Source organism: Clarias gariepinus, chromosome 18 (genome assembly GCF_024256425.1).
Source record: "Clarias gariepinus isolate MV-2021 ecotype Netherlands chromosome 18, CGAR_prim_01v2, whole genome shotgun sequence".
NCBI classification, from domain to species: domain Eukaryota; kingdom Metazoa; phylum Chordata; class Actinopteri; order Siluriformes; family Clariidae; genus Clarias; species Clarias gariepinus.
Window position 1 is genome coordinate 24,435,207 of NC_071117.1, and position 25,886 is coordinate 24,461,092.

A 25,886-nucleotide genomic window follows, 5' to 3' on the forward strand; every position below is an offset into this window, starting at 1 on the left:
CAGTACTGCGGTGCGCTTTCACAGCCACTTTCACTTATTCTTCAAACTACAGTTAGTGTAATTAACAATTATTACGACTGGGACACAGAGTCAAACATAGAACCGTCCCACTGCTGTTACTGTCTAATATCCCCACTCATGGAACCCCTCTCGTCCAATTAGATTGTGGTACAGCGCTGGTTTTTATTACGCCTGTTAAATACACATCTAGTTTGGATCTGGAGATCAAGGCTAAGCACTGAATACACACAGAAGGAGCTTTACAGTGAGACGTGCCATGTGTGTGTGTGTGTGTGTGTGTGTGGTCTCCGCATCTCAGAGTGAGCATTATTATCCATTAGCGTAACTGGCTTAGCTGCTGTTTAATTAAACCTTGCTCTTGAAGACACACACTCTGTGTGTGTGTGTGTGTGTGTGTGTGAAGTAAGCAGTGTACACAGACGTATTTGCAGGCAGTGAATTTAACAAAGATGAACTTTTTATTACATTTTTACTTTACTTTCTTTTTTAATGAAAAATGTTTTTACTCCATTATTCTTTATTATTTTTACCTTTTTGATATACTTCTTTCTTTTTCTGTGATACTCTTTCTTCCATCCCTTTTCCTTCCAGACACACACATGTAAACTAAATTTGTTAGTTCTTGTTTTTTATGTTGTTTTTTTCTTTCTATGTGATCCTTTGTTTTCTTTCTTTCTTTCTTTCTTTCTTTCTTTCTTTCTTATTTTTTTCCCTTTTAATATTTTTCTTTCTTTCTACTTTTTATTTCATCAATCTTCCTTACTTTGTATTGTAAATTGTCTCATACACACACACACACACACACACACACACACATACACACACGTGTGAGTCGGAGCTGAGCCTAACCCCGTGTCCACAGCACACATCTGCAGTGAAGAAGCACAGAGCAATCAGGTTCAGTGAGAGATGGAGGATGAGGATGAATGGAAAGGGCTTAAATAAATAAAATGCCAGTGGAGGCTCTACACACTGATCTGTGGAGATTATCTGTGTGCTAGAGCTGGAGAGAGACAGACGGACATACGGAGAGAGAGAGAGAGAGAGATGTGATGGAGGTGAAGTCTCCGCTGAGATCGTCCTCTATCACTCCACTCACTTTAGCTCACATCACTCCATCACAACAAAGCTTAATAATTCATCACTGCTTCCAGGAAATACACTGTGTGTGTGTGTGTGTGTGTGTGTGTGTGTGTGTGTGTGTGTGTGTTTGTTTCAGGTTTCCAAAAAAAAAAAAAACAGACTCACAACAAACTGCTGATGTGCTAATTTCTTGTGTGTTTCACTTTTTCATCGGTTGCTATGGTGACAGTGGGCGTGTCCAGCAGCATCTTCATGCCGTGATGTTCTCTTCATGCTGGTTTGTACCAAACGATTTGTTTGTTTGTTTTCTAAAAGCACACACTTTCCACACAAAACTCTATGTTTAATGCACATTCCCTTTTACATCTCTAGCATTTCCATTTCATTCATTTCTCTTTTCCTTTTAGTCCTTTTTTTACTTTTCCATCTCATATCCTTTCTTTATGATTATGTCATATTTCCCTCTTTATTTCCATCTTCATTAGGTTCCTTTGATCTTCTTTTTTTAAATACATTATTTAATCTTTAATGTTTTTTTTAATTCGTTTTGCTTATGTCTTTAATCCAACTTCCTTCCTTCCCTACTTCCTTCCTTCCTTTTCTTTTCTGCAATACGTGGCCTTTTCTCCAACTTTCCTTCTTTTTTTATTATTTCTTTCTGTGATTATTAAACTCATTTAATTATTTTATTCCTTCTTTCTCTTTTTCGATTCTTGATCTCACTTCATCTTTCATTCTTTCTTTCTCTTTAATGATTCTTGATCTCACTCCATCTTTTTTTCTTTCTCTCTGTGATTCTTGATCTTATTTTTTTTCTTCATGATTCTTGATCCACTTCTTTCTTTCTTTCTTTCTTTCTTTCTTTCTTTTATGATTATTGATCCACTTCTTTCTTTCTTTCTTTCTTTCTTTCTTTCTTTCTTTCTTTTATGATTCTTGATCCACTTCTGTCTTTCTTTCTTTCTTTCTTTCTTTCTTTTATGATTCTTGATCCACTTCTTTCTTTCTTTCTTTCTTTCTTTCTTTCTTTCTTTTATGATTCTTGATCTCACTTTTTCATTCTTTCTTTCTTTCTTTCTTTCTTTCTTTTATGATTCTTGATATTACTTTTTCATTCTTTCTTTCTTTCTTTCTTTTATGATTCTTGATCTCACTTTTTCATTCTTTCTTTCTTTCTTTCTTTTATGATTCTTGATCTCACTTTTTCATTCTTTCTTTCTTTCTTTTATGATTCCTGATCTCACTTTTTCATTCTTTCTTTCTTTCTTTCTTTTATGATTCTTGATCTCACTTTTTCATTCTTTCTTTCTTTCTTTCTTTTATGATTCTTGATCTCACTTTTTCATTCTTTCTTTCTTTCTTTCTTTCTTTTATGATTCTTGATCTCACTTTTTCATTCTTTCTTTCTTTTTTTCTTTTATGATTCTTGATCTTATTTTTTTTCATCTTCCTTCCTTTCTTCCTTCCTTCATTCATTCATTCGTTCTTTGTTTTTCAGGTGTGACTCCATCACCAAAACCTGAGGAACTTCTAAAGGAACTAGAAAAGATTTTTCAGAATGCAAGGTTCTCTCCTTTAGGAATCCATACAGTAAGTAAAGAACCTCATCACTGATTTTAAAGAGTTCTTCAGGAACATGCAGCAATTCAAGACTTTCAAACTGATCAACACTACCAGGAACAATCTTTTTTGAAAAACCATTCCTTTTTTTTTTAGGTACAATTTAAGCTCTAAACCTTTTACAAACTTACAAAAAAACTGGCAGAAACTTCAAATAGTCACATGGAATCCCAGAACTTTTTTCTGACCTTAGGAACCCAGACTCATTTTCAGTAACTTATTATTAAAACTGACGGTTGAAAAGTTACACTGACGGTAACTTTTTCAACCAGGAACGTTTCATCAGTTCTTATAAAACATGCATTTTATAAAAAGTCACAGAGTTTTTCAAGGACTGTGACTCTTTCAAATTTCTCAGGAACGTTATTATATTCGGAAAGCTTAGAAAAAAAAGCTGTGTTTATTCTTCTTCTCGACAATCTCGCCCAAGAATCCCCGCAGGACCTTCACAGACCCTGCCGTTGAAATCCGAGGTTATTAAATCGTCTGTAAGGCTGCTAAAGTCCTTGTCTTGTGTTCCTACGCCTGGAAGTGCATTTTAGGTGAAATTAACTGTGCCTCTGTCGCACTCTGAGGAGATGCGCTCGTAAAATTGAACACAGATGGCAGCGACATGAACTGGAACACCTGAAAGTGACGCTCCAGCCAAACAATCTCCCACTAGCCCCAAACAAAGCCGCTCAGCCAAGACGTGTCGGGCGTCTAGAGCTTATTGCTTCAGTTTATCACCCGCGATAAGAGGCGACTACAGCTTGTGACCTGGTTTGAGTGGGACAGAGTGTGGGTGTGGTCATACTAAGGGCGGGGCTGAAGTGAGGGGTATGGTTCGGGTACGAGAAGGGTTCGAGTGTGGGTTTGAGTGAGGCGTAGCAAGCTAAACAAGCTGCTATTCACCAATTTGCACGAGTCCAGTTACCTGATGTTTACCGCTGGCCTTCATTTTCAAATTCTAACCTTCTCCTTTAGTACGAGTGTAGAGTGCGAGCTGAGCACCCACTCATATGACCGAGAGGATTGTGATGTCAACAGTCTTGTGATTCAGCACGGCTCCCACACATACACACACACACACACACACACACACGCACACTATGCTCAGAATGTGTGGGACTCTCATGTCTTATGGAATCAAAAGCATGGCCAAAGCGCTAGGAAAGGCCAGAGTTATCTAATGCATAGACGACCAGGCTGAAGTGGGTCATGTGACCAGTTACTTCTATCTAGACACTTCAGTATACGTAAATAGATACCCGAGTAAATACAAAATCCCATTTTTTAAAATGATGATTTCTATTATTAAGGGAAAAAAAAAGCTCAAACTTACCTGGCCCTGTGTGAAAATAGACTTTTTATGTGAAAATACACTATTTGGCAACCGTAAACCTTATAACCTTATAACCAGCCTTGATGGCACCTTACCACCCTTGATGGCAACGGCTGCATTTAAGCATTTGTGATAACTGGCAGTGAGTCCTTCACATCACTAAGGACCACGCTTCCATGCAGAATTGTTTTGAAGCATCTTAATCAGATTTAAATCTGGACTTCAGTCATTAGTCTTTAGTCATTCAGAAGTGGATGGTGTGTTTCGGATCATTGTCCTGCTGCATAACCCAAGAGCACTTGATCTTGAAGTCATGAACTGATGGTTGGATATTCTCCTACAGGATTTTCATGGTTTCATCAATTATGGAAGCTGCAAAGCCCCAGACCATGACACTACCACCACCATGTGTGACTGCTGGTATGATGTTTTCCTTTTTATAAAACGCTGTGTTAGTCTTACGTCAGATGCAACATGACGCACACCTTCCAAAAAGTTCAACCTTATTTGAACAAATGTCTCTGGAACAATCAAGATGTTTTTTTGTTTTTTTTCGCCAAATGTGAGACGAGCGTTTGTGTTCTTTTTGGTCAACAGTTGCTTTCGCCTTGGAACTCTCCTATAGATGCCGTTTGTGTCCAGTCTCTCCTTCTTATTGTTGAATCATGAACACTGACACTAACTTAGACAAGTGAGGCCTTGCAGTTCTTTAGATGTTGTTCTGGGTTCTTTTATGAGCTCCTGAATGGGTCGTCGTTGTGCTCTTGGAGTAATTTCGCTGGGCCGGCCACTCCTGGGAAGGTTTATCACTGTTCCAAGTTTTCTCCATTTGTAGATAATGGCTCTCACCGTGGTTTAATGGAGTCGCAAAGCCTTGGAAATGGCTTTTCAGACTGATACATGTCTCTTACTTCATTTCTCAACTGTTCTTGAATTTCTTTAGATCGTGGCATGATGTGTTTCTTTCTGAGATCTTTTAGCGCAAATGAAATCATATATATATATATATATAGCTATATATGAGAGAGAGAGAAGTGTAAAGTGAGAGTGTAAAGAGCCTTAAAATAAGAGCAGAGTGAGTCAGAAATCATCCATGAACACACCAGACACTCACACATAACACTGATTATCCTTCTTTCTTTTTTCTTTCTTTCGTGTCTTCTTTTTTCTCACGTCTATAGCTTATTACACCTCATTATATCTCCCAACTCGTATTGTTCTGCAGTGAGTAACACCATTACAGACGTGATTGTCGTGTTGCTTGTTGACCCCACACTTGTCTCCATCATCTTCATCATATAAAGCACTTATATAAACATGCTAAACATGTAGCGACACTCCACAGCCTTCTCGTGATGAAGTGAGGGTGCGGTGGTAGAGAGAGGCATCATCACCGGCCCAGAGTGCTCTCCTCTCGAAGCTCACTCAGACAATTAACGCACACACACTTACACACACACACACATACACACTCTTACAGCGCTGGGAAGCTTAGTGCCACTTAACATGCATGGTCTCTCTAGCTTTCATATGCTAAAATGAGGGGATTTATTTAAAAAAAGAATACATTCATCTACTCGAAAATTGTTTCGCACTCTTACAGAGGTGTACGTATAAAATCACCCTGTGCTAAAGGGCTTCTGTAGAAAAGTGGCATCTGGTGACTTTTCCTAAAAAAAAAAAAAAAAAAAAAAATTGCATAACATTTTTGCCCTGTGCAGAGAGATCCTGGAATAAGTGAAATAAATCAATAATGTTGCTTTAAAACCTGTTTATTCTCTCACACCATCCAATAATCTCTACCTACACTCGTTTACCGTCTCACACCATCCAATAATCTCTACCTACACTCGTTTACCGTCTCACAACATCCAATAATCTCTACCTACACTCGTTTACCATCTCACAACATCCAATAATCTCTACCTACACTCGTTTACCATCTCACACCATCCAATAATCTCTACCTACACTCGTTTACCATCTCACACCATCCAATAATCTCTACCTACACTCGTTTACCATCTCACACCATCCAATAATCTCTACCTACACTCGTTTACCCTCTCACACCATCCAATAATCTCTACCTACACTCGTTTACCCTCTCACACCATCCAATAATCTCTACCTACACTCGTTTACCCTCTCACATCATTCAATAATCTCTGCCTACACTCGTTTACCATCTCACACCATCCAATAATTTCTACTTACACTCATTTACCATCTCACACCATCCAAAGTCTCTACCAACACTCGTTTACCATCTCACACCATCTAATAATCTCTACCTACACTCGGTTACCATCTCACACTATCCAGTAATCTCTACCTACACTCGGTTACCGTCTCACACCATCTAATAATCTCTACCTACACTCAGTTACCGTCTCACACCATCCAATAATCTCTACTTACACTCGTTTATCATCTCACACCATCCAATAATCTCTACCTAACCTCGATTACCATCTCACAACATCCAATAATCTCTACCTACACTCGTTTACCATGTCACAACATTCAATAATCTCTACCTACACTCGTTTACCATGTCACACCATCCAATAATATCTACCTACACTCGGTTACCATCTCACACCATGCAATAATCTCTACTTACACTCATTTACCATCTCACACCATCCAAAGTCTCTACCAACACTCGTTTACCCTCTCACACCATCCAAAATCTCTACCTTCACTCATTTACTATGTCACAACATCCAATAATCTCTACCCACAGTAAACTCGGTTACCATCTCACACCATCCAAAGTCTCTACCAACACTCGTTTACTATCTCACACCATCCAAAGTCTCTACCTACACTCGTTTACCATCTCACACCATCCAATAATCTCTACTTACACTCGTTTACCATCTCATACCATCCAATAATCTCTACCTGCACTCGTTTACCATCTCATACCATCCAATAATCTCTACCTGCACTCAGTTACCATCTCACACCATCCAAAGTCTCTACCAACACTTGTTTACCATCTCACACCATCCAATAATCTCTACCTACACTCATTTACCATCTCACACCATCCAAAGTCTCTACCAACACTTGTTTACCATTTCACACCATCCAATAATCTCTACCTCCACTCGTTTACCATCTCACACCATCCAAAATCTCTACCTACACTCGTTTACCCTCTCACACCATCCAAAGTCTCTACCTCCACTCATTTACCATCTTACACCATCCAATAATCTCTACCTACACTCGGTTACCGTCGCACACCATCCAATAATCTCTACCTACAGTACACTCGTTTACCATCTCACACCATCCAATAATCTCCACCTACACTCGTTTACCGTTCCACAACATCCAATAATCTCTACCAAAACTCATTTACCATATCACACCATTCAATAATCTCCACCTACACTCATTTACCCAGTCACACAATTAAATAATATCTACCTACACTTGTTTTAACTCTCACAACATCAAATAATCTTCACCTACACTCGTTTACCTGGTCATACCATCCAATAATCCTTACCTACACTCGTTTACCATCCCACACCATTAAATAATATCTACCTACACTTGTTTATCCTGCTCACTCCACCCAATAATCTTTACCTACACTCCTTTAAGCCGTTACACCATCCAATAAACTTTACCTACACACGTTTACCCTGAGATAACCATGGACCATCATCACTTATCTTCTGTGGGTAAATCAGCTATAAAAATCAGGCTGAACATTTATTTTAGTTTCTGCCCAACTTCAGTAAGTATACGAATGGTTGGTTTGTCAGAGAAAAGATGGAGTTCATGTGTTCATCCTTCCTTCATCCGCAGAGCGAGAAATCCATCATTGACGCTGCTCTGGCTGAGAGAGCACAAACCGCCCAATCGATACTCACCTGCTGAGCTGAAGGGCTTTCCGAGGATTAGATGTCAAACCTGCTGGGCCAATCGCTATGATAAACTCTGTGTTGCATGAACCTACATGTGTCTGTGTGTGTGTGTGTGTGTGTGTGTGTGTGTGTGTGTGTGTTTGTGTGTATTTCAAGCAACAAGACTGTGATATGATTCCGCTAGCAATCATATTAACGCTGATTAATTATGAATTTTAGGTGTGAATATTTAAAATGCACACTATGGGTATAATTAATAACGTATGTTATTAATCGAAACGATGAGAACAATATTTTTTTCTTAATTAACAGGACCCACTAAGTGTCACATATGTGAAGGCATGTACAGTACATTTGTCTTGCGAAAAAAAAAAAAAAAGTGGGGTTCGAGCTAAGAGTAGATTTAAAATTTAAGGTAAGGTTAGGGTGTGGGTGGGGTCAACGCTGATGGAATAATGCCAAGAGTGGAAGAGCTGGACTAAGTGCATGGGGTGGTGCTAGTGTGATGGGCGGTGTTAGATGCTCAGGGTTCGAGTAAGGCGGGGGAGGGGCATTTAAGGCAAGGTAGAATTGTTGGGGTTTAAGAGCAGGGGGTGGTGAGCTTTGGGACACAGAATTAGTGTAAGAGGTGCGTAGCAGTGGGTGAATTTGGAGTAAGATTAGTAAGATAATTAAGGATGCGCGGGGTTAGAGTGGGCGATGTCAAACTCCCTCAGGAAGGTGATGGCAGATTTGATCCAGTTAAAGTCTCACCCTTCTAATGAGAGGCAATGGTTTGCTCAAACAATAGTGTGTCACAAAATGGCCACCTTGACCCTTCCTAAACAAACCACCCGCATATCATCTGCAATAAAGCTAAATAATAAGATCCACATAGCTGTTGTGCATTAGCGCCATCAACGCTTTAGCGAGCAGTCTCTTCACATTAGCGGGATGTTCTAGGCTAGTGCTCAACCGCGTCGAGTCCGCCAACGCCTCGCCGCACCATTAACACTTGTCATTTTCAATTCCACAGGATTTTAATCAAACCCCGTCCTCTGAGGAGTTCGCATGTCCCCCGTGTGAGTTTTTAGCCTGGATCCCCATGCTAGCTGCTAACACAAAGCGCTTTATGGAAGCCGAAAGGTTTTATGTGCACGTCACACTTCACAGCCTCGGGTTGAGGTTGTCACTGGAATTAGGGTGCCCTTATCTCTCTCTCTCTCTCTCTCTCTCTTTCTCTCTCTTACACAAGCACACATAAACAGTTAAACACCCATGTACAAGTACACACACACACACACAGCTGCAGGATTAGCTCTTAGGTGTGTAAGCCGAGTCTGACGTTAAGTACTCAGGGGTTTTAAAAGAAACACATTGCCTGTGGTTTCCAGCTGTGATGTCAGGAAAAGCTACACACACACACACACACACACACACAGACACACAGCTACTATTTTCCCATTCAGTGATTCTGCTTTTCCTACTCTTCAGCTTCTTTTACTCTAGTTAGGTGATGAGGACATTAGAAGGTTGGGCAGAGTCCACTAATAAAGAGAATGGATGGAGTCAGGTCATGGGTAGAATAGAAAGTGGGAGGAGTCAGGTCATGGGCTGAATAGGATATGGGTGGAGTCAGATAATGGGCAGAATAGGAGGTGGGAGGAGCAAGGTAATGGGGAATATAGTGGGATGGGCAGAGTTGTAGAAGGTGCGTATTGGAGAATGAAGAAGGTGGGCTGAGTGAATGTTGGACAATTAAAGGCGGGAAAACTCAGGTAATGGGGTACTAAAAGGTGGGTGGAGTCAGGTAATGGTGAATGGAAGATGGGCAGTGTCAGGTGCTGGGGAGAATAGAAAGTGTGTGGTGTCAGGTCACGTGGATAAAAGTTGGATGGAGTCAGATTATGGAATCGGAGGTGGGCGGAGTCACAAGATGGGGAGAATAGAAGGTACGTAGGAGGAGTCAGGTGATAGTGAGGATAGAATCTGGGCAGAGTCAAGTAATGGGGGAATACAAGGTGTGGCGTCAAGTCATCGAGGTAGTAGAAGATGGGCGGAGTCAGGTGATGAGTGAAGGAGAAGGTTAAATTTAGGGGTGGAGTAAAAATATTAACACACTAACACTCCCTTACACACCTTATTATAAGTGCTAACACACTGTAGCAACCCAACTACATTTACCGGGACACTTTAATTGAAATTCCAACACGTACTAATATTTCCTGTTCTTGACACCAACATAGCATAATGCACCATGACACACTCTAACAAAAGCTCAGACAATGCTAAAATCTAAAATGAATATATGCAAACACATTGTAAAACACACCGACTCCCACATTTAGGCATGCTAACAGGAAGACAGAAGCATGACTTCCTGCGTCTCACCGTCAAACTTCTTGTGTTTGGTGGTGAAGACGGTTCTCAGGGCGCTGCTGCTGTCCTCCATCAGGCGTTCGAGATCGACTTTACTGCGATGTGTGATCGCGTCCTCCATCTCCGCACTGCAACACGTGTACCCCTGAGAACACACGCGCAGGTGCTCACCTGTGGAGAACACACACATAGACACACGTTTTATTACTCCCTCAGCTTTTGCCCAGAACTCTCAGCTGCCGGGAGGAACACCAACTGGATCTAACGACGCGTTTCAGCTCGCTGTGACATCATTAATTAGTGACGCCCCATATCAGTCACCCAAAAATAAATATGCATTCATTTGCATAATTTTGCATCCCAAGGCTATGTACCAAACTGACAACAATGATCTGTGTGTGGGTGTATGTACTTTCTTTAGCGCTCTGTATTTAATACTATTTCTTCCCCTGTGCATGTTACGGCAATGTGAAAACAAAATGAAAAACAATGCTGCTAGCATATAAACTAGCTCAGCCAGCAATGCTGCGTTAGCTTTTCAGGTTCTAAAGTTAAATAGTTTAGGTCGTAAAAAAGCTAACTTATTAGCTGGCTATATAAAGGCTATGTGCAAAATGTTAAAGCTTATATCTAAAGTAGTGTTTTTACAATGATATCTGTTTAAAATTTTACAGTTAGTCTTTCTAGTGCTGGGGTTCATCGCAAGTGCTAGCTTTCCCCAATTAGCGTGCTTAGGAAAACATCAGCCATTTTTCATTTCATAAATCTTAGCATAGCGTTCCTTGGTAAAATGTTGGATATTTAAAGGTTTTTTCCAAATATATAAAGTTTACAGCTAACTGGTGTTTTTCTTTCACAATTTATGACTAGCTTGCTACTGATAAATGGGCTAAACTACATTAGCTAGCTAATGTGCCGCCCCAGACCCCTCTTATATTTATATGTATATTGGCTAATCAATGAGACATGCTCAAACTGTTGTGCTGGGTTTTTGAGAGAAAGTGCACAGGAGCCATGTTTATTCATTAAGACAGCGATTATGCACCTCGTTCTGTGTGCCGCGCGTGTGAAATGAAATGTGAATTAAAATGTGCGGTGACATTAAAATGTGCTGAGTGGGTGAGTTTAAATCCGTGTTTGTTCCTCGTCGCCCCGAAACAGCGCAGTGCTGCAGCTAGAAGTAAATATCACAGTGATTAGCACGCTAAACTCAGGTCTGTGGGGAAAGTCTAGCTTCTGCGTTAACACCTCAAACCCTTTTAGACTGACGGGAAGCTAGAGAAACTACCAAGATATGCCTCAGAGGTATATTTATGCTACCAATATGTAGTAATGCTAGATAGCAAAGGTTGATGGTATGGAGCTAATTCCATCACGCTAATGCTAAAAAAAGTTTAGGAAGTTTGAGTGGGTGTGTCTTAAGGAATATGGAAACGTAACTCTGTATTGGTGTGGCATGAAAAGCCTCTCTCTGAGGCCATATATGAAGGTTAGGGTGTGTCTTTACCTTTATACACGAAAAAATGATAGCCTTATATGTCAATGTTTTTGTGTCCATAATGTATATATAAAAATATTCCATATATAGTAATAAAGACACAGCTGAGAAGGTGTGGCTATTGGAATATAAGTTTGTACATGGATGGAATTGATGTCAGTTCTACCATATATGGCAATGTTGGCACTGGTGGCACAGTGGTAGGTGTTTCACCTGCCATGCAGAAGGCCCGGGTTCGATTCCAAGCCAGTGTCCAAACCCCAGCCACTGGATGCAGTGCCGGTCCCAAGCCCGGATAAAATGAAAGGGGTTGCATCAGGAAGGGCATCCGGCGTAATACCTGTGCCAAGTTGTAGTACGGACTGGGTATTCCGCTGTGGCGACTCCTTGCCGGGAGCAGCCGAAAGACCAACAACAACCATATATGGCAATGTTGTCCCTCTATGTGTCCATATATGTAATTGTTTCTTTTAGTGCACTAAGCATCAGAAGGAATGTGGGCGAATGTGGGTCACTAAACGAGTATGCCTTAAATCCATAAATGAAATTGTGGGTGTGTCTCTGTTTTCGTTTGTGTAAATGAAATAATGTGACTGTGTGGCTGGTTTTTAATTGGTCCGTCAATTTTTAACAAATCATAAATGTAAGTATTTGTGGTGGGGAAAAAACAACACAGTGGTGCAGAGTGTGTGTGTGAATATAGAGCTGATGAAGCATTCATCATGAGGCAGATGGAGTGATGGATCATTCAGGAACCGCACAGGAACAGAAACCTGATCTCTCCGTTAATTCACTAATAAACTCTCACACACACACACTCATCTCTTTTCACAGTCACCGCAAATACATCACCATCGATCCTGAAGAGCTAACGATGTTGGAGTGGAACCATCTTCCTCGTCTTCTTTACAGCTGCCCTGTATAGTTTATATATGTTTGGTTTTTCTAACCTATCTTACTGCGCAATTATTTCTCAAACATAGAGACAAATTCTTTTTGAGGACGCTAGTTTACCTTTCCATGTCCTTGTGTATTGTTATTGTTATTTTTTTCTCTCTCCCTATAAAATTGTAACACGGACCGTTCTGACCTGAACAGATGTGAAGGATATTTCCACTCCAGGCTCAGTGTGATGAAGCGGAAACGCGGACTGATGATGTGTCTGCCATCTGGATGTCCTCGCTACAGTCCCACATCCCCTTACTCACTTCCCGCCGAGCATGAGACCTGAATGAAACTCATCCAAATGAGACCTAGGGAGAATTCCCAGAGTCCAGCAACACCATATGCTACTGTGGCGCTAAGCTTACTTCCATAAAACTTCAAAGATCCTAAATCAGTGTTCCATTTTTTTTTTTTTTTTTCACATTTAACACTTCAAACTGGGCCACTTCCTTTAGTTCAAGTCCATGTTTTAGTTCCTTAATGATGATGTACCTACAATCAAATATTCTCTTACTAGTCACTTAGCAATTCTTAGCATCATAATGAGTCCACAAAAAACTTTATGTAAAATATCCACTTACTCACTTACCAAAGTCGCTACGTAGGGAAATCTGCTACTAGCATGCAATGCGGCTTTAGGCAGCTAAGTCGTTAGGATGTTAAATGTTAACTAGCGGTTGTTTTACGTTCCAAGTGGACTAGATAGTGAAATATGCAGATTTGTTAAAGGCTAATGTGAAAACTAACCGCTGCTTTAAGTACAGGTGTACCTCGGCATACGTAACACAAAAAGAGCTGTAATTTAGCAAGAATTTGCAATTTCCCGCATACGAGCGACCGAACCGCTAGCCCTTTAAAACTTGCTTGCATCATTGGAAAGCGGAGCAAAGCTAGTTAACATAATTTTAAGGTTTTTTTTCTTTTGCATTTTTTGCAGCATTTAGTGAAGACATAGCACCATGGGTGCCAAGAATGTTAGCAATTTTACCTGATTAAATTTTCATGCCGAGGTACCACTGTGTGTATCTCTCTATTCAATAAGACGTTAATGTGATCACAATGCTAAACTAATTAACCAGTTAATTAGTGCACTAGTCAATTAGCAAAGCTTTAACTTATCACCCCACTTCCTTTCCTCTAAGCCATGACGTTACAGCCACTGTAGCTCCGCTGTGCGCTAGACCCTATAAAACAACAGCTAGCTGCTGAGATATAGTGAGATTTCTAGGACATTTTAGTCATTTCTTTAGCATTTTGGGACAAACTATTAAACCTATTTATTGCGCTGCATAAATTATTTTTATTGGTTTAAAATTACATGTTAAGCGGAACTGTAAAGTCTCTGAAAGCGGTTATAAAAAATAGGGAGTTTCTGGTGTTGCAACAGTAGAGTGAAATACTTGTTGGAGCTGTTGGTTATGTTTCTCCACATTGCATCAGATGAAAATATTGTATGTTATGGCCACAATAACCGACTCAGAATGTTAATCTACTTTCCTCCGCAAGCTAGTTCTAGCTCTATTTAACCGGATTTATTAAACTGGATTTTTCTCTCCCTCACAGCTAAGCTGTGTTTACGCTACGCTCATTTAAGCTGCATCGATTTGGAGATAAACTCATCCTTTCGCTTCCTCACATGAAGCTGCGGGTTCGAGCTGAAACCGAGAGTCAGAGTCGCAAATCTGCCAGTCGCACTTATGAACACCACAGAAAGACAAGTGTACAGCTCCAGCATGATGCACACTACATAGGGAGACTACATGGGGAGACAACTGTACTGTTGTACAGCAGCACTATAATATATAATTCATAGGAAGACTACACAGGAACAGTGCTGTACAGCAACAACCAAATGCACACTACATACTGTAGACTATACATACTGTAGAGACACTACACAGACAGCTGACTGTACACTACATTACACTACATTAAGACACTACAGTCGGTTAATTGTACGACACCACTACACAGGGAGACTACTTAGAAAGCTGTCTATTCATAAACACTACTTAGAGAGACTATGTAGACAGCTCACTGTACAGTGCATCACACTTCATAAACACTACATAGTGACACTGTATAGACAGCTAATTTTACAGCAGCCTACATACACACTACGCAGGGAGACTACACAGATAGCAGACTGTCTGTCACTGTACATAAACACTACATAAAGACACTACAAAGAAAACTGACTGTACTTCACACTTCATAAACACTACATAGGGAGACTACACGGAAAGCAGACTGTCTGTCACTGTACATAAACACTACATAAAGACACTACAAAGAAAACTGACTGTACATCAGTGGCGGCTGGAGCTAAATTTTTCTTTGGGGGCGTAAACAGTAAACAAAATTGTAAATAGCCATAAGAATTGCTGGAACAGCACCGGATGTAAGCTTAGCCGCGATCACTTGACTGCTGCTTAATTAGAAGATCAGGTCGATCTGGTCGAAGCTCTTTAACTTTTTTTCTTCTTCGTCCGCTCGCTTTGCGAAGGGGTATTTTAGCAAAGAAATTATAGAATTTCTTCTCATATTTAGCTGCTTTCACGTCAATCACTATTCAGTACATTAACTACCAATCTGCTGAGCGTTAATAAGACTCATTGAGAATGGTCCAATCACATAAACCCAAATATTTAAAAACAATATTGATTCGCTAAGAACAAAAGTGGGAGGGTTTGGGGCGCACAGTGCTGCACCCCAAGGATGATTTGTAAAATTTTCAATTAGAGCTTAGTCACATGCTTTTCAAAAATGTACGTGCCCACTTAGACACTCGTTTGCCCGGCGCCTCGCGTACAATATTTTTTTAAAAATTGTAAATAAATAATATTAATAAATACAGCAGAATATTGTCACTTAATGACTTTATTTCATTATTAAAATAAATAATTCTTGAACATTACATGTTAAAATAGCATTCTTCCCTGTCTAACTTTAAGGGGGCGGTGTCCCAGCGCCGCTTATTGTCCGGCCGTCACTGCTGTACATCATAAAAACTACATCGACGCACCACACAAAAAGCCAACTCTATATCCCAGTACATAAACACTACATAGTGACACTACATAGACAGTTAATTGGACATCACACTGCATAAACACTACATAGTGACACTATCTAGACAGCTGATTGGACATCACACTACATAAACACTACATAGGGAGACTACAGAGACAGCTGATTGTACATCACACTTCATAAACACTACATAGTGACACTATCTAGACAGCTAATTGGACATCACACTTCATAAAGACTACATAGTGACACTATCTAGACAGCTGATTGTACATCACACTTTATAAACACTACAAAGGGAGACTACACAGAAAGCAGACTATCACCCTACATAAGCACTATATAGAGAGACTACAAAGAAAACTGATTGTACATCACACGTCATAAACACTACATAGTGACACTATCTAGACAGCTGATTGGACATTACACTACATAAACACTACATAGTGACACTATCTAGACAGCTGATTGGACATTACACTACATAAACACTACAAAGGGAGACTACACAGAAAGCAGACTATCACCCTACATACGCACCATATAGAGACACTACAAAGAAAACTGATTGTACATTACACTACATAAACACTACATAGTGACACTATCTAGACAGCTGATTGTACATTACACTACATAAACACTACATAGTGACACTAGCTAGACAGCTGATTTTACATCACATTTCATAAACACTACATAGTGACACTATCTAGACAGCTATTCGTACATTACACTTCATAAACACTACATAGTGACACTATCTAGACAGGTGATTGTACATCACACTTCATAAACACTACATAGGGACACTATCTAGACAGGTGATTTTACATCACATTTCATAAACACTACATAGGGACACTATCTAGACAGCTGATTGTACATCACACTTCATAAACACTACATAGTGACACTATCTAGACAGCTGATTTTACATCACATTTCATAAACACTACATAGTGACACTATCTAGACAGCTGATTGTACATCACACTACATAAACACTACATAGTGACACTATCTAGACAGCTGATTGTACATCACACTACATAAACACTACATAGTGACACTATCTAGACAGCTGATTGTACATCACACTACATAAACACTACATAGTGACACTATCTAGACAGCTGATTTTACATCACATTTCATAAACACTACATAGTGACACTATCTAGACAGCTGATTGTACACCACCCTACATAAACACTACAAAGGGAGACTACACAGAAAGCAGACTATCACCCTACATAAGCACTTTATAGAGACACTACACAGAAAACTGATTGTACATCACACGTCATAAACACTACATAGTGACACTATCTAGACAGCTGATTGGACATTACACTACATAAACACTACATAGTGACACTATCTAGACAGCTGATTGGACATCACACTTCATAAACACTACAAAGGGAGACTACACAGAAAGCAGACTATCACCCTACATACGCACCATATAGAGACACTACAAAGAAAACTGATTGTACATTACACTACATAAACACTACATAGTGACACTAGCTAGACAGCTGATTTTACATCACATTTCATAAACACTACATAGTGACACTATCTAGACAGCTATTCGTACATTACACTTCATAAACACTACATAGTGACACTATCTAGACAGGTGATTGTACATCACACTTCATAAACACTACATAGGGACACTATCTAGACAGGTGATTTTACATCACATTTCATAAACACTACATAGGGACACTATCTAGACAGCTGATTGTACATCACACTTCATAAACACTACATAGGGACAATATCTAGACAGCTGATTTTACATCACATTTCATAAACACTACATAGTGACACTATCTAGACAGCTGATTGTACATTACACTACATAAACACTACATAGTGACACTAGCTAGACAGCTGATTTTACATCACATTTCATAAACACTACATAGTGACACTATCTAGACAGCTGATTGTACATCACACTACATAAACACTACATAGTGACACTATCTAGACAGCTGATTTTACATCACATTTCATAAACACTACATAGTGACACTATCTAGACAGCTGATTGTACACCACCCTACATAAACACTACAAAGGGAGACTACACAGAAAGCAGACTATCACCCTACATAAGCACTTTATAGAGACACTACACAGAAAACTGATTGTACATCACACTTCATAAACACTACATAGTGACACTACACACGGAGCTGACTGCACAACACCCTCTCTGTATATGTTTCATCCCTCTCATCTACCTCTCTGTATTTTAAAGGTGTCCGTCTCATCCCTGCCTCTCTGTCTCTCTCTGTCTCTCTGTATGAATCTCTCTCATTCCTTCATGTCTGGCTCTCACTCAGTTCCTCGGCTTGCCATGTCTGTGTCTTTTATTCTTGTCCATCGGTCTCTCTTCATCTCTCTTTCTCATCCTTGGCTCTCTCCCTCTCTCCGCTCTGGGAATCTGTCCTTCTCATCCTTGGCTGTCTGTCTATTAGCTCTCCTCCTGCGTATGTGTAATGGTGTGTACACTCCCTGTCTGTCTGCTCCGTCTCCATCTATTTCATGGACAATAAGCTTTATATTTAATGATTAACATTGCACGGTGTATGCTGATGGACTACACACACACACACACACACACACACACAAATAAAACTCCTCAGTGCACAAAGCAGAAATAAAAATATAAAATAGGACTTGTGTAAAAAAAATGTAAACAGGAGTGATCACGGGCTCCGTCTCAAATCACACCAATCCCTCTATCAGTTTATGACCTGTCCTATTTCTAGCCAGCTGCCTGTCTCTCTTCACTCTAATCAATCCGTGATCTGTTATTCATCTTAACTGTCTGTTTCTCTAGCTGTCTTCAACTCATTTGTCCTAGGCGTCAGTCTGTTATCTCTCTTCATCTCTCACTTATCGATCCTGTTTTTTTTTTCCTCTATGACCCGTTTGTTCTGTCCATCTCTCTATCTGATTCCTATCACTCCCATGCCTGCCTTTTCCCAGTATCTCTCTCTTATTTGTCCCAGTCTTGTCTCTCTGCTCGTTTTATTTGTCTCTTTCAACACTGTCTGTCTCTCCTGTCCCTTTCTGTCTTTTATCTTCACACTTTTATCCGTCACATACATTCCTGCCTGTCTCTCTCAGATGTTTACACAATTCTTTCCTCTCTGTCCAACTGTCTGTGTCTTTCTGCCTCTTCTGCTTTCTAGGTTTCTTTTATCCGACTCATTTTGTCTGAGCTCTCTAGCCGATTTTATTCCTTTTATTCTCTTTTATCCAACTCCCCTTTTTCGGCCGAGCTGTCTGTCGGCGCTTTCTGTCTTTATCTGACGCTTTTGTCCTAAGCTGTCTGTCTCTGCCGTCTTTATCTGTCCCCTTTATCCAGAGCTGTCTGTCTTTCTGAGTTTTAATCAATTTGTTTCTTCCAGCTGTCTGTCTCTCAGAGACGTTTATCTTTTATCTGACAGTTTGGTCCCCAGCTGTCTGTCTCTCTCAGAGATCTCGCTTTTATCTCCCATATATTCAAAACTGTCCATTTTCTATTACTTTTATTTAACTTTTATTGTCCATCTCACTTTTTTTTTCCTCCCAGCTCTATCTGTCTCTTATCAATCTTTAGTCCAGCACTGTCTGTCTCTTTCTGTATTGCCTGTCTTTCCTCCCGCTCGCTGTCTGTCTCTTTTTTACGAACATCTGTCTGCCGAAGTGCGCACTTGCTTAAAGGAAGCTAGTTTAGCGCTCCTCCCAATGGGAACTTCATTTATTCGTCTATTTCATTTCTAACGGATTTTAAATTCCCTTTATCCATCTTTGAAGCTCCTAATGGCTTTAACACCTTTATCTCCCGCCCAGTGTCTGACCGGGTGCGTCTCAGAATCAGGCTTTAACCTCATCAGCCGCTGGCTTTCTGAGCACGAGAGTTCAGGGAGTCTTCAGCATTATCCGCATAAAGGTCAAAGAGGCTGCGGGGTTTTATTTCAGCCAAGCTTGAGTCACGAAGCTTCCTCGGGTTTAATCACTTTAGCAATGAGCTTCCAGATCAGTATGAGCGCTTGGGAGGGACGTAAACTTTCACTAATATTTGAACAAAGTGTTCAAACGTAGCAGTACTTTTGTCATGAATAGGAAATCCAACTATGAAGACCAAAACCGCTGATTTTGTCCCAGGATGCAAATATGTTTTCTTCTTTTGGACATTTTAATACGGGGCTCTAATGGGAACTGACTCGTTTTTGGACAGAGGTTGGAGGTAAATGAGTACATTCACTTTGCTACTGTACGTACAGTAAGTACATATTTCACATATATGTACTTTACGTGAGTATACTTTTTACTTTTACTCCACTCAAAAGTACAGCAAAAACCTTTAAAGAATCAAACTTAACTACATTTAAGCATGATGGCGTTACCTAACGACACTGCTAAGAAGTATTGGCACCACCTGCTGACTTTCAAGACATGCCTAATAACATAACATTTTCGTCTAGACTGCTTTATCCTGTATACAGGGCTGCGGGAGAGGGTGGGGGGGGGGGGGGGCGTTTTGGGGGTCGGGGCCTATCCCAGGAGACTTAGGGCACGAGGCAAAGTACACCCTGGATGGAGTGCCAATCCATACACACATATACACACTCACTTGCTCATTCACACACGACGGGTGGTTTGGGAACACCAAATTGCATATCTTTGGACTTCAGGAAACAGAAGAACAAGGAGGAATCCCATCAAGCACTGGGAGAGCACACCTTTCGACACTAATACCAGTCTGCCCATTTGATTTTTAAGTGGGTTTGAAGGTGAGTAATTCTGTACTTCTACTCAAGTACACAAGTCAATGAGGGACTCCTACTTTTACTTGAGTACTGTTTGCCCTAAGGAATCTCTTCTTTCACTTAAGATCAGGATTTGTGTAGGCGGCCCAGTGGTGTAGTGGTTAGTACAGTCACCTCGCACCTCCAGGGTCTGGGTTCGAGTCCCGGCCAGGTTTGATTCCCGTCACTGTGTGCATGTTCTCCCCATGCTTGGTGGGTTTCCTCCCAAAGACCTGTAGGCTAGGCTAACTGATGTTCCCAAATTGCCCTAGTGTGTGTGTCCTGTGATGGATTGGCACGCTATGCCCTAAGTCTCCTGGAATAGGCTCCAAGCCCCCGCGAGATGTTAAGGATTTACAGTATGTACTTTCCCAACTCTGCTTTTGTAGCCAGCGTTCTGCATTGGATTTATTTATCAGAAGTGGAAGTTACCCCTTAATCTGTAAGTATTTCTTCCCAAATGATTTCCTTCCTCATTCTACATAATTACATGGTGTCACGCAGGAAAAAACCTTTTTCACTGTACAATACTTCTAGATTTGTGTGATATATTTAGTCCACACTCCCTACCTCGCGCACTCCTCTACCGCAGTGAGCAGCGGGCTACTGATTGCTCCGGACAACGAGACAGTAAAGCGGCGTTGATGGATTTCTGCCCGAATTAGACTGTGATATTCGCATTGGGAAATCTGCAGGAGGAAATCGGAAACGGGGGTGGGGGTGTGGGGGGCGGAGGGAGTAAAATAATAATGAAGCGGCTCCTGCTCACGTCTGGCTGCGTCTCAAACGGAGTGTGTGCGCACGCTTCTTTATTTAATCCTCTTTTTCAGTTTGTTTCAGTCGGATGTCATTTCACTTCCTGATAAAATGAACATCAGTTCTCTAATCCTACACACACACACACACACACATACACACGAGCACACACAGTATCAGCGCTCTAATCCCTTAAAGCGTGTGCTGAAGCACTCTTACTCCGACCCCTTTCTCCTGCTCTCAGCGCCTGTCTCAGATGGATTACTGCTCCAACCCCAGGAGTGTTCACGTCTCGAACCGACTCCCAGCCTCTCACACGCACAGCAGGGTGAAAGGTCGCTGTGACGCCCCAACAATGAGGATGAACACCGTTCACTTTTATTTTTACTGACTGACTGACTGACTGTTGTCACACTTGTTTCTGGTATTCGGTAGACCCCATGCTGGACGTCACCAGGGTCACCACGTGGCGACGTGTCCGTGCCCTCACACACTGCGGCTGATGACTCTGGTCCATGGAGACCAGCTCTGTGGAAGCCGCACTGCAGAACGTTGCTCCAACACTCCTCTGACATACTGGGCTTTTCCGTTTACCCCAGCACACACGCAGGTCTGCCCTGTATGCCAAAGGTGTTGCCATGACAACCGCAGTTCCCTTTAAATGATTTAATTAACGCCTTCACCCGCTTCATCTGCACCAGTTCACTTCTTTTCATTTTCTCAGTCAGCTGTTCGGAAGAGTCCACGGACACTGAGGTTCCTTTCTCTTTCTTTCTTTCTTTCTTTCTTTCTTTCTTTTCTCCTTGCCGGTTTCTGATTATGTGCTTTCCTCTTTCGCTTTCTTCCTTTTGTCGGAGCCCCAGACCGCTCATCCCATATAGTTTTCTTGTTCTTTTACTCATTTTATTAAACTGTGTGCCTGAGTTCACCCAAATAATTCAGTACAACAGTGAACAAACTGGGGACAAATATGAAGTGACCACCCTCTGTATGCTTTCTTTCTTCTGCTTGTACTGTAGCTTTCTTTCTTTCTTTCCTTTTTTCTTTCTACGTATATAAAATTGTTTAGTAGATTTCTTAATTTTTTTCCTTTGTCAGTGTTTTCTTTCTTTTCACATTTAACCTTTTAGAAGCTTTCTTTCTTTCCTTTCTTTTTTTTGCCTATAGCATTTTATGTCCTCTCTTTATTTTTCTTTCTTTCTTTCTTTATCTTTCTGTATTTTTTCTTTTTAATTTATTTTATTTATTTTCATATTTTACTTTTTGTAGCTTTCTTTGTTTTTTCTTTTTGTTTATAGGTTGTTGTTCTCTTTCTCTTTCATTCTTTCTACGTATATAAAATTGTTTAGGAGATTTTTTTCTTTTTTTTCTTTTCCTTTCTTTTTCTATTATTCCTTTGTTTCTTTTTTTTCCCAATGTTTCTTTCTTTTCACATTTAGCCTTTTAGAAGCTTTCTTTTTTTCCTTTCTTTTTTTTGTCTATAGCATTTTATGTCCTCTCTTCATCTTTCTTTCTTTTTTTCTTTATCTTTCTGTATTTTGTCTTTTGAATGTATTTAATTATTTTTTTTTAATATTTTACTTTTTGTAGCTTTCTTTCTTTTTTCTTTTTGTTTATAGATTGTTGTTTTCTTTTTTCCTTCTATATTTTGTCTCTGCACTTTTAACATTTAGTTTTATTTCTTTCCTTTCTTCTCTCTCTGCGCATGCACTGGGTGTGAGGCGAGCATGTACTGTAGAAGGCTGTTTGGCGTCTTGCCAAAAAAACCCCCTTTTTTTTTTTTTTTTTTTTTTATTAGTGAATGGTGTTTAAAATATATTAGTTACAACATAATAATGAGAAAAAGAGAGAGTAAGCAGGACACCATGAACTCTGAGGCCGGTGGGGAAGTTTGTCTCTCCGGAATGGCAATCTCCCGGAGAATGGTGTACTGGTTGTTAGCGGTGGGAGAGCAGGTCGGGTGTGAAAACAACTACTCAGCCTCCCGGATAAACGAGGCGATGGTGGTGTTTTTTTTTTTTTTTAAATATCGGTGATATCTAACGTCCCTCCGTTCATACAGGACAAAGAAATCATGAGGGAGCCCAAGATTGGGCGGTTTGTCAGCCCCATGAGAGGCGTCCCGCTCGGGTGTAAGAGCTTAAGCGTTAAACATGTACTGTCCTTCTGCAGACAGGTTTTAATAGTTTTAATTAACCAGGAAGGATCACTCAATGGTAATTTTAAGTGTAAAGTGGGGGACAGCAGTTACACTGGGCCTCAGTGATACACCCGAGCCAGCACTCAGGAGTTCAGTCCTACACACACCTATATATTTTATTGTTATATATATATATATATATATAAATATATATATAAAACAATAAAATGTCAAATTAATTTGTTACAATAAAGTGAGTTTAAAATGTCTTACTCTCTCTGCTTTCTTTGTTTCTTTGTTTCTTTCTTTCTTTCCATGTATACTCGTTTAGTAGGTTTTTGTATTTTTTTCATTTCCTTTCTTTTTTCTGCTCATAACTTTTTCATTCTCCTTGTTTGTTTGTTTCCTTCTATTTTTCTTTTTGCCCTATGGCATTTTATGTCTTCTTTCTTTCTTTCTTTCTTATTTTTTTAATCTTTTATACATTTTTACTTTATTCTTTACTTTCTACTGCAGCATTTCAGTCATCTTTCTTTCTTCCATTCTTTCATTTCATGTGTAATTGTTTAGTAGGTTTCTTTAATTTATTTATTTTTTTTTACTTTATTGTCCTCTTTGTTAATTTATTTCTTTTTACTTTTTACATTTAGCCTTTTAGAATCTTTCTTTCTTCACTTTCTTTCCTTATTTTGCTTAAAGTAAAAATCTTCTCACTGGACATGGCCTGAGGAAGGAGGCAGTTCATGAGGTTAAAGTGTGATTTGGAACACAGCCGGTCGGACACCGGCGGAGACACGGAGGTGCTGGAACGGTTAGACGAATAAAGAGAATTTAAAATCCATTAGAAATGAAATCGAGAAATAAATAGAGTTTCCTTTGGGTCGAACTCACTTCCCCTAAACTAGCATGCACTTCACTTTCACACTACCTGTTCAGTTCATGTCACAGCCCACAAAAGTGTGTGTGTGTATGCTGTGTGTGTGTGTGTGTGTGTGTGTGTAAGTGTGTTTGGAGAATAGAATGTGAAAAGTCCTGATTCTGAATTACACACTCATTTCATGTCTGATGAAAAACAAATTGTCTCGGTGTTGCTCCGAGACCGAGTACAGCTAACGGGCATACACACACACACACACACACACACACACACACACACACACACACACACATAGACACAACAGATATTGCCTGGAGACCCCCTTGTCCCAGACCACTCAACTGCAGCGCGAGTGTTTGTCTGTGTGTCTGTGTGTGTGTGTGTGTGTGTGTGTGTGTTCCTTCAACACGCTGTGTTTCCTCTCACAGAAAGACGTGCTCATCCCAAGCAGTGCGGCTCCTACTCCACCAAGACAGAGCCCTCGCGACCGTTTTCAAACGAGCAATAATCTGTAGACGGGCCGACACATTCTTCTAAAGCGCTCTCTGGGCATCACGAGATCTGGACACAAATTGTTCTGGTCTCTGTTCAGAGAAACGTCCTGCGGGCGCGCCATCGAGCGCGGACCCAGAGTGATCACATGACAAACCGCGCACCTCAGGCCCTTTCGTCTTCTATATAATGTACACAGCTCTCCCGCCTTCTCTTATCACTTCTGGATAACTCCATCGGTCTTCCTCTACAGAGCATACCTAGGTCTCAGCACACACACACACACACACACACACACACACAGTAGAGATGTATAGGGGCTCTGGTCTCTTCTACACGAGGCATCTCTATTGTTTTTTGTTCTTTTTTCAATTTATGCTGACTTTCTAATATATATATATATATATATATATATATGTGTGTGTGTGTGTGTGTGTGTGTGTAATGAATTCTCGTGTGTGTGAGCCTGATCTCTTTTTATTCTCTCAACTCCTGCCGGATTACTAAACACAGCAACACCTTACATTCCCTCTTGCCTAATTAACCCCTGTACACACACACACACATGTATATATAGACACACACACACACACACACAGGGTTTAAACAGCCCCTTGTTTTCATGACACGTAATACCGCAGGTGCACAGGTGACTTATTATAATTAGAGTTTGTGTCGCTATGGGAGAACCCGAGGAGGACTGTGGGGCCTGTACGTGTGTGTGTGTGTGTGTGTGTGTGTGTGTGTGTGGGTGAGTGGGTGGGTGGGTGAGTGCATGATCCTCAGTAAAGAAGGCAACAAATCTATATTGCACTGAAAGAAAAAAGAAATGCAGCTATAACCGAACAACGCCATAATTACGCTGATTCTGCTGAACCGATTAAAAGACTCATCAATCGTCCAGACGACACCAACGTGGATCACACTGATGATTAGATCTGATAGGATTCATACAGTTTCTTACGCTGACAAATCAATTCACCTGCATCATATGAATGATTCGTTCCTATTGAACGTGTTGTT

The 25,886-nt window shown here is 40.4% G+C and overlaps 1 protein-coding gene across 2 annotated transcripts in view; it reads right to left on the minus strand.

Moving 5' to 3' along the window:
• The window catches only part of gpc6a (glypican 6a), a 152,782-nt gene that overhangs the window by 110,985 nt on the left and 15,911 nt on the right, over nt 1-25,886 (minus strand). For both annotated transcript variants that reach the window (XM_053477046.1, XM_053477047.1), the window contains exon 2: nt 10,309-10,467. In XM_053477046.1, the coding sequence (XP_053333021.1) occupies nt 10,309-10,467 (159 nt within the window). The remainder of the gene's footprint in view (nt 1-10,308; nt 10,468-25,886) is intronic.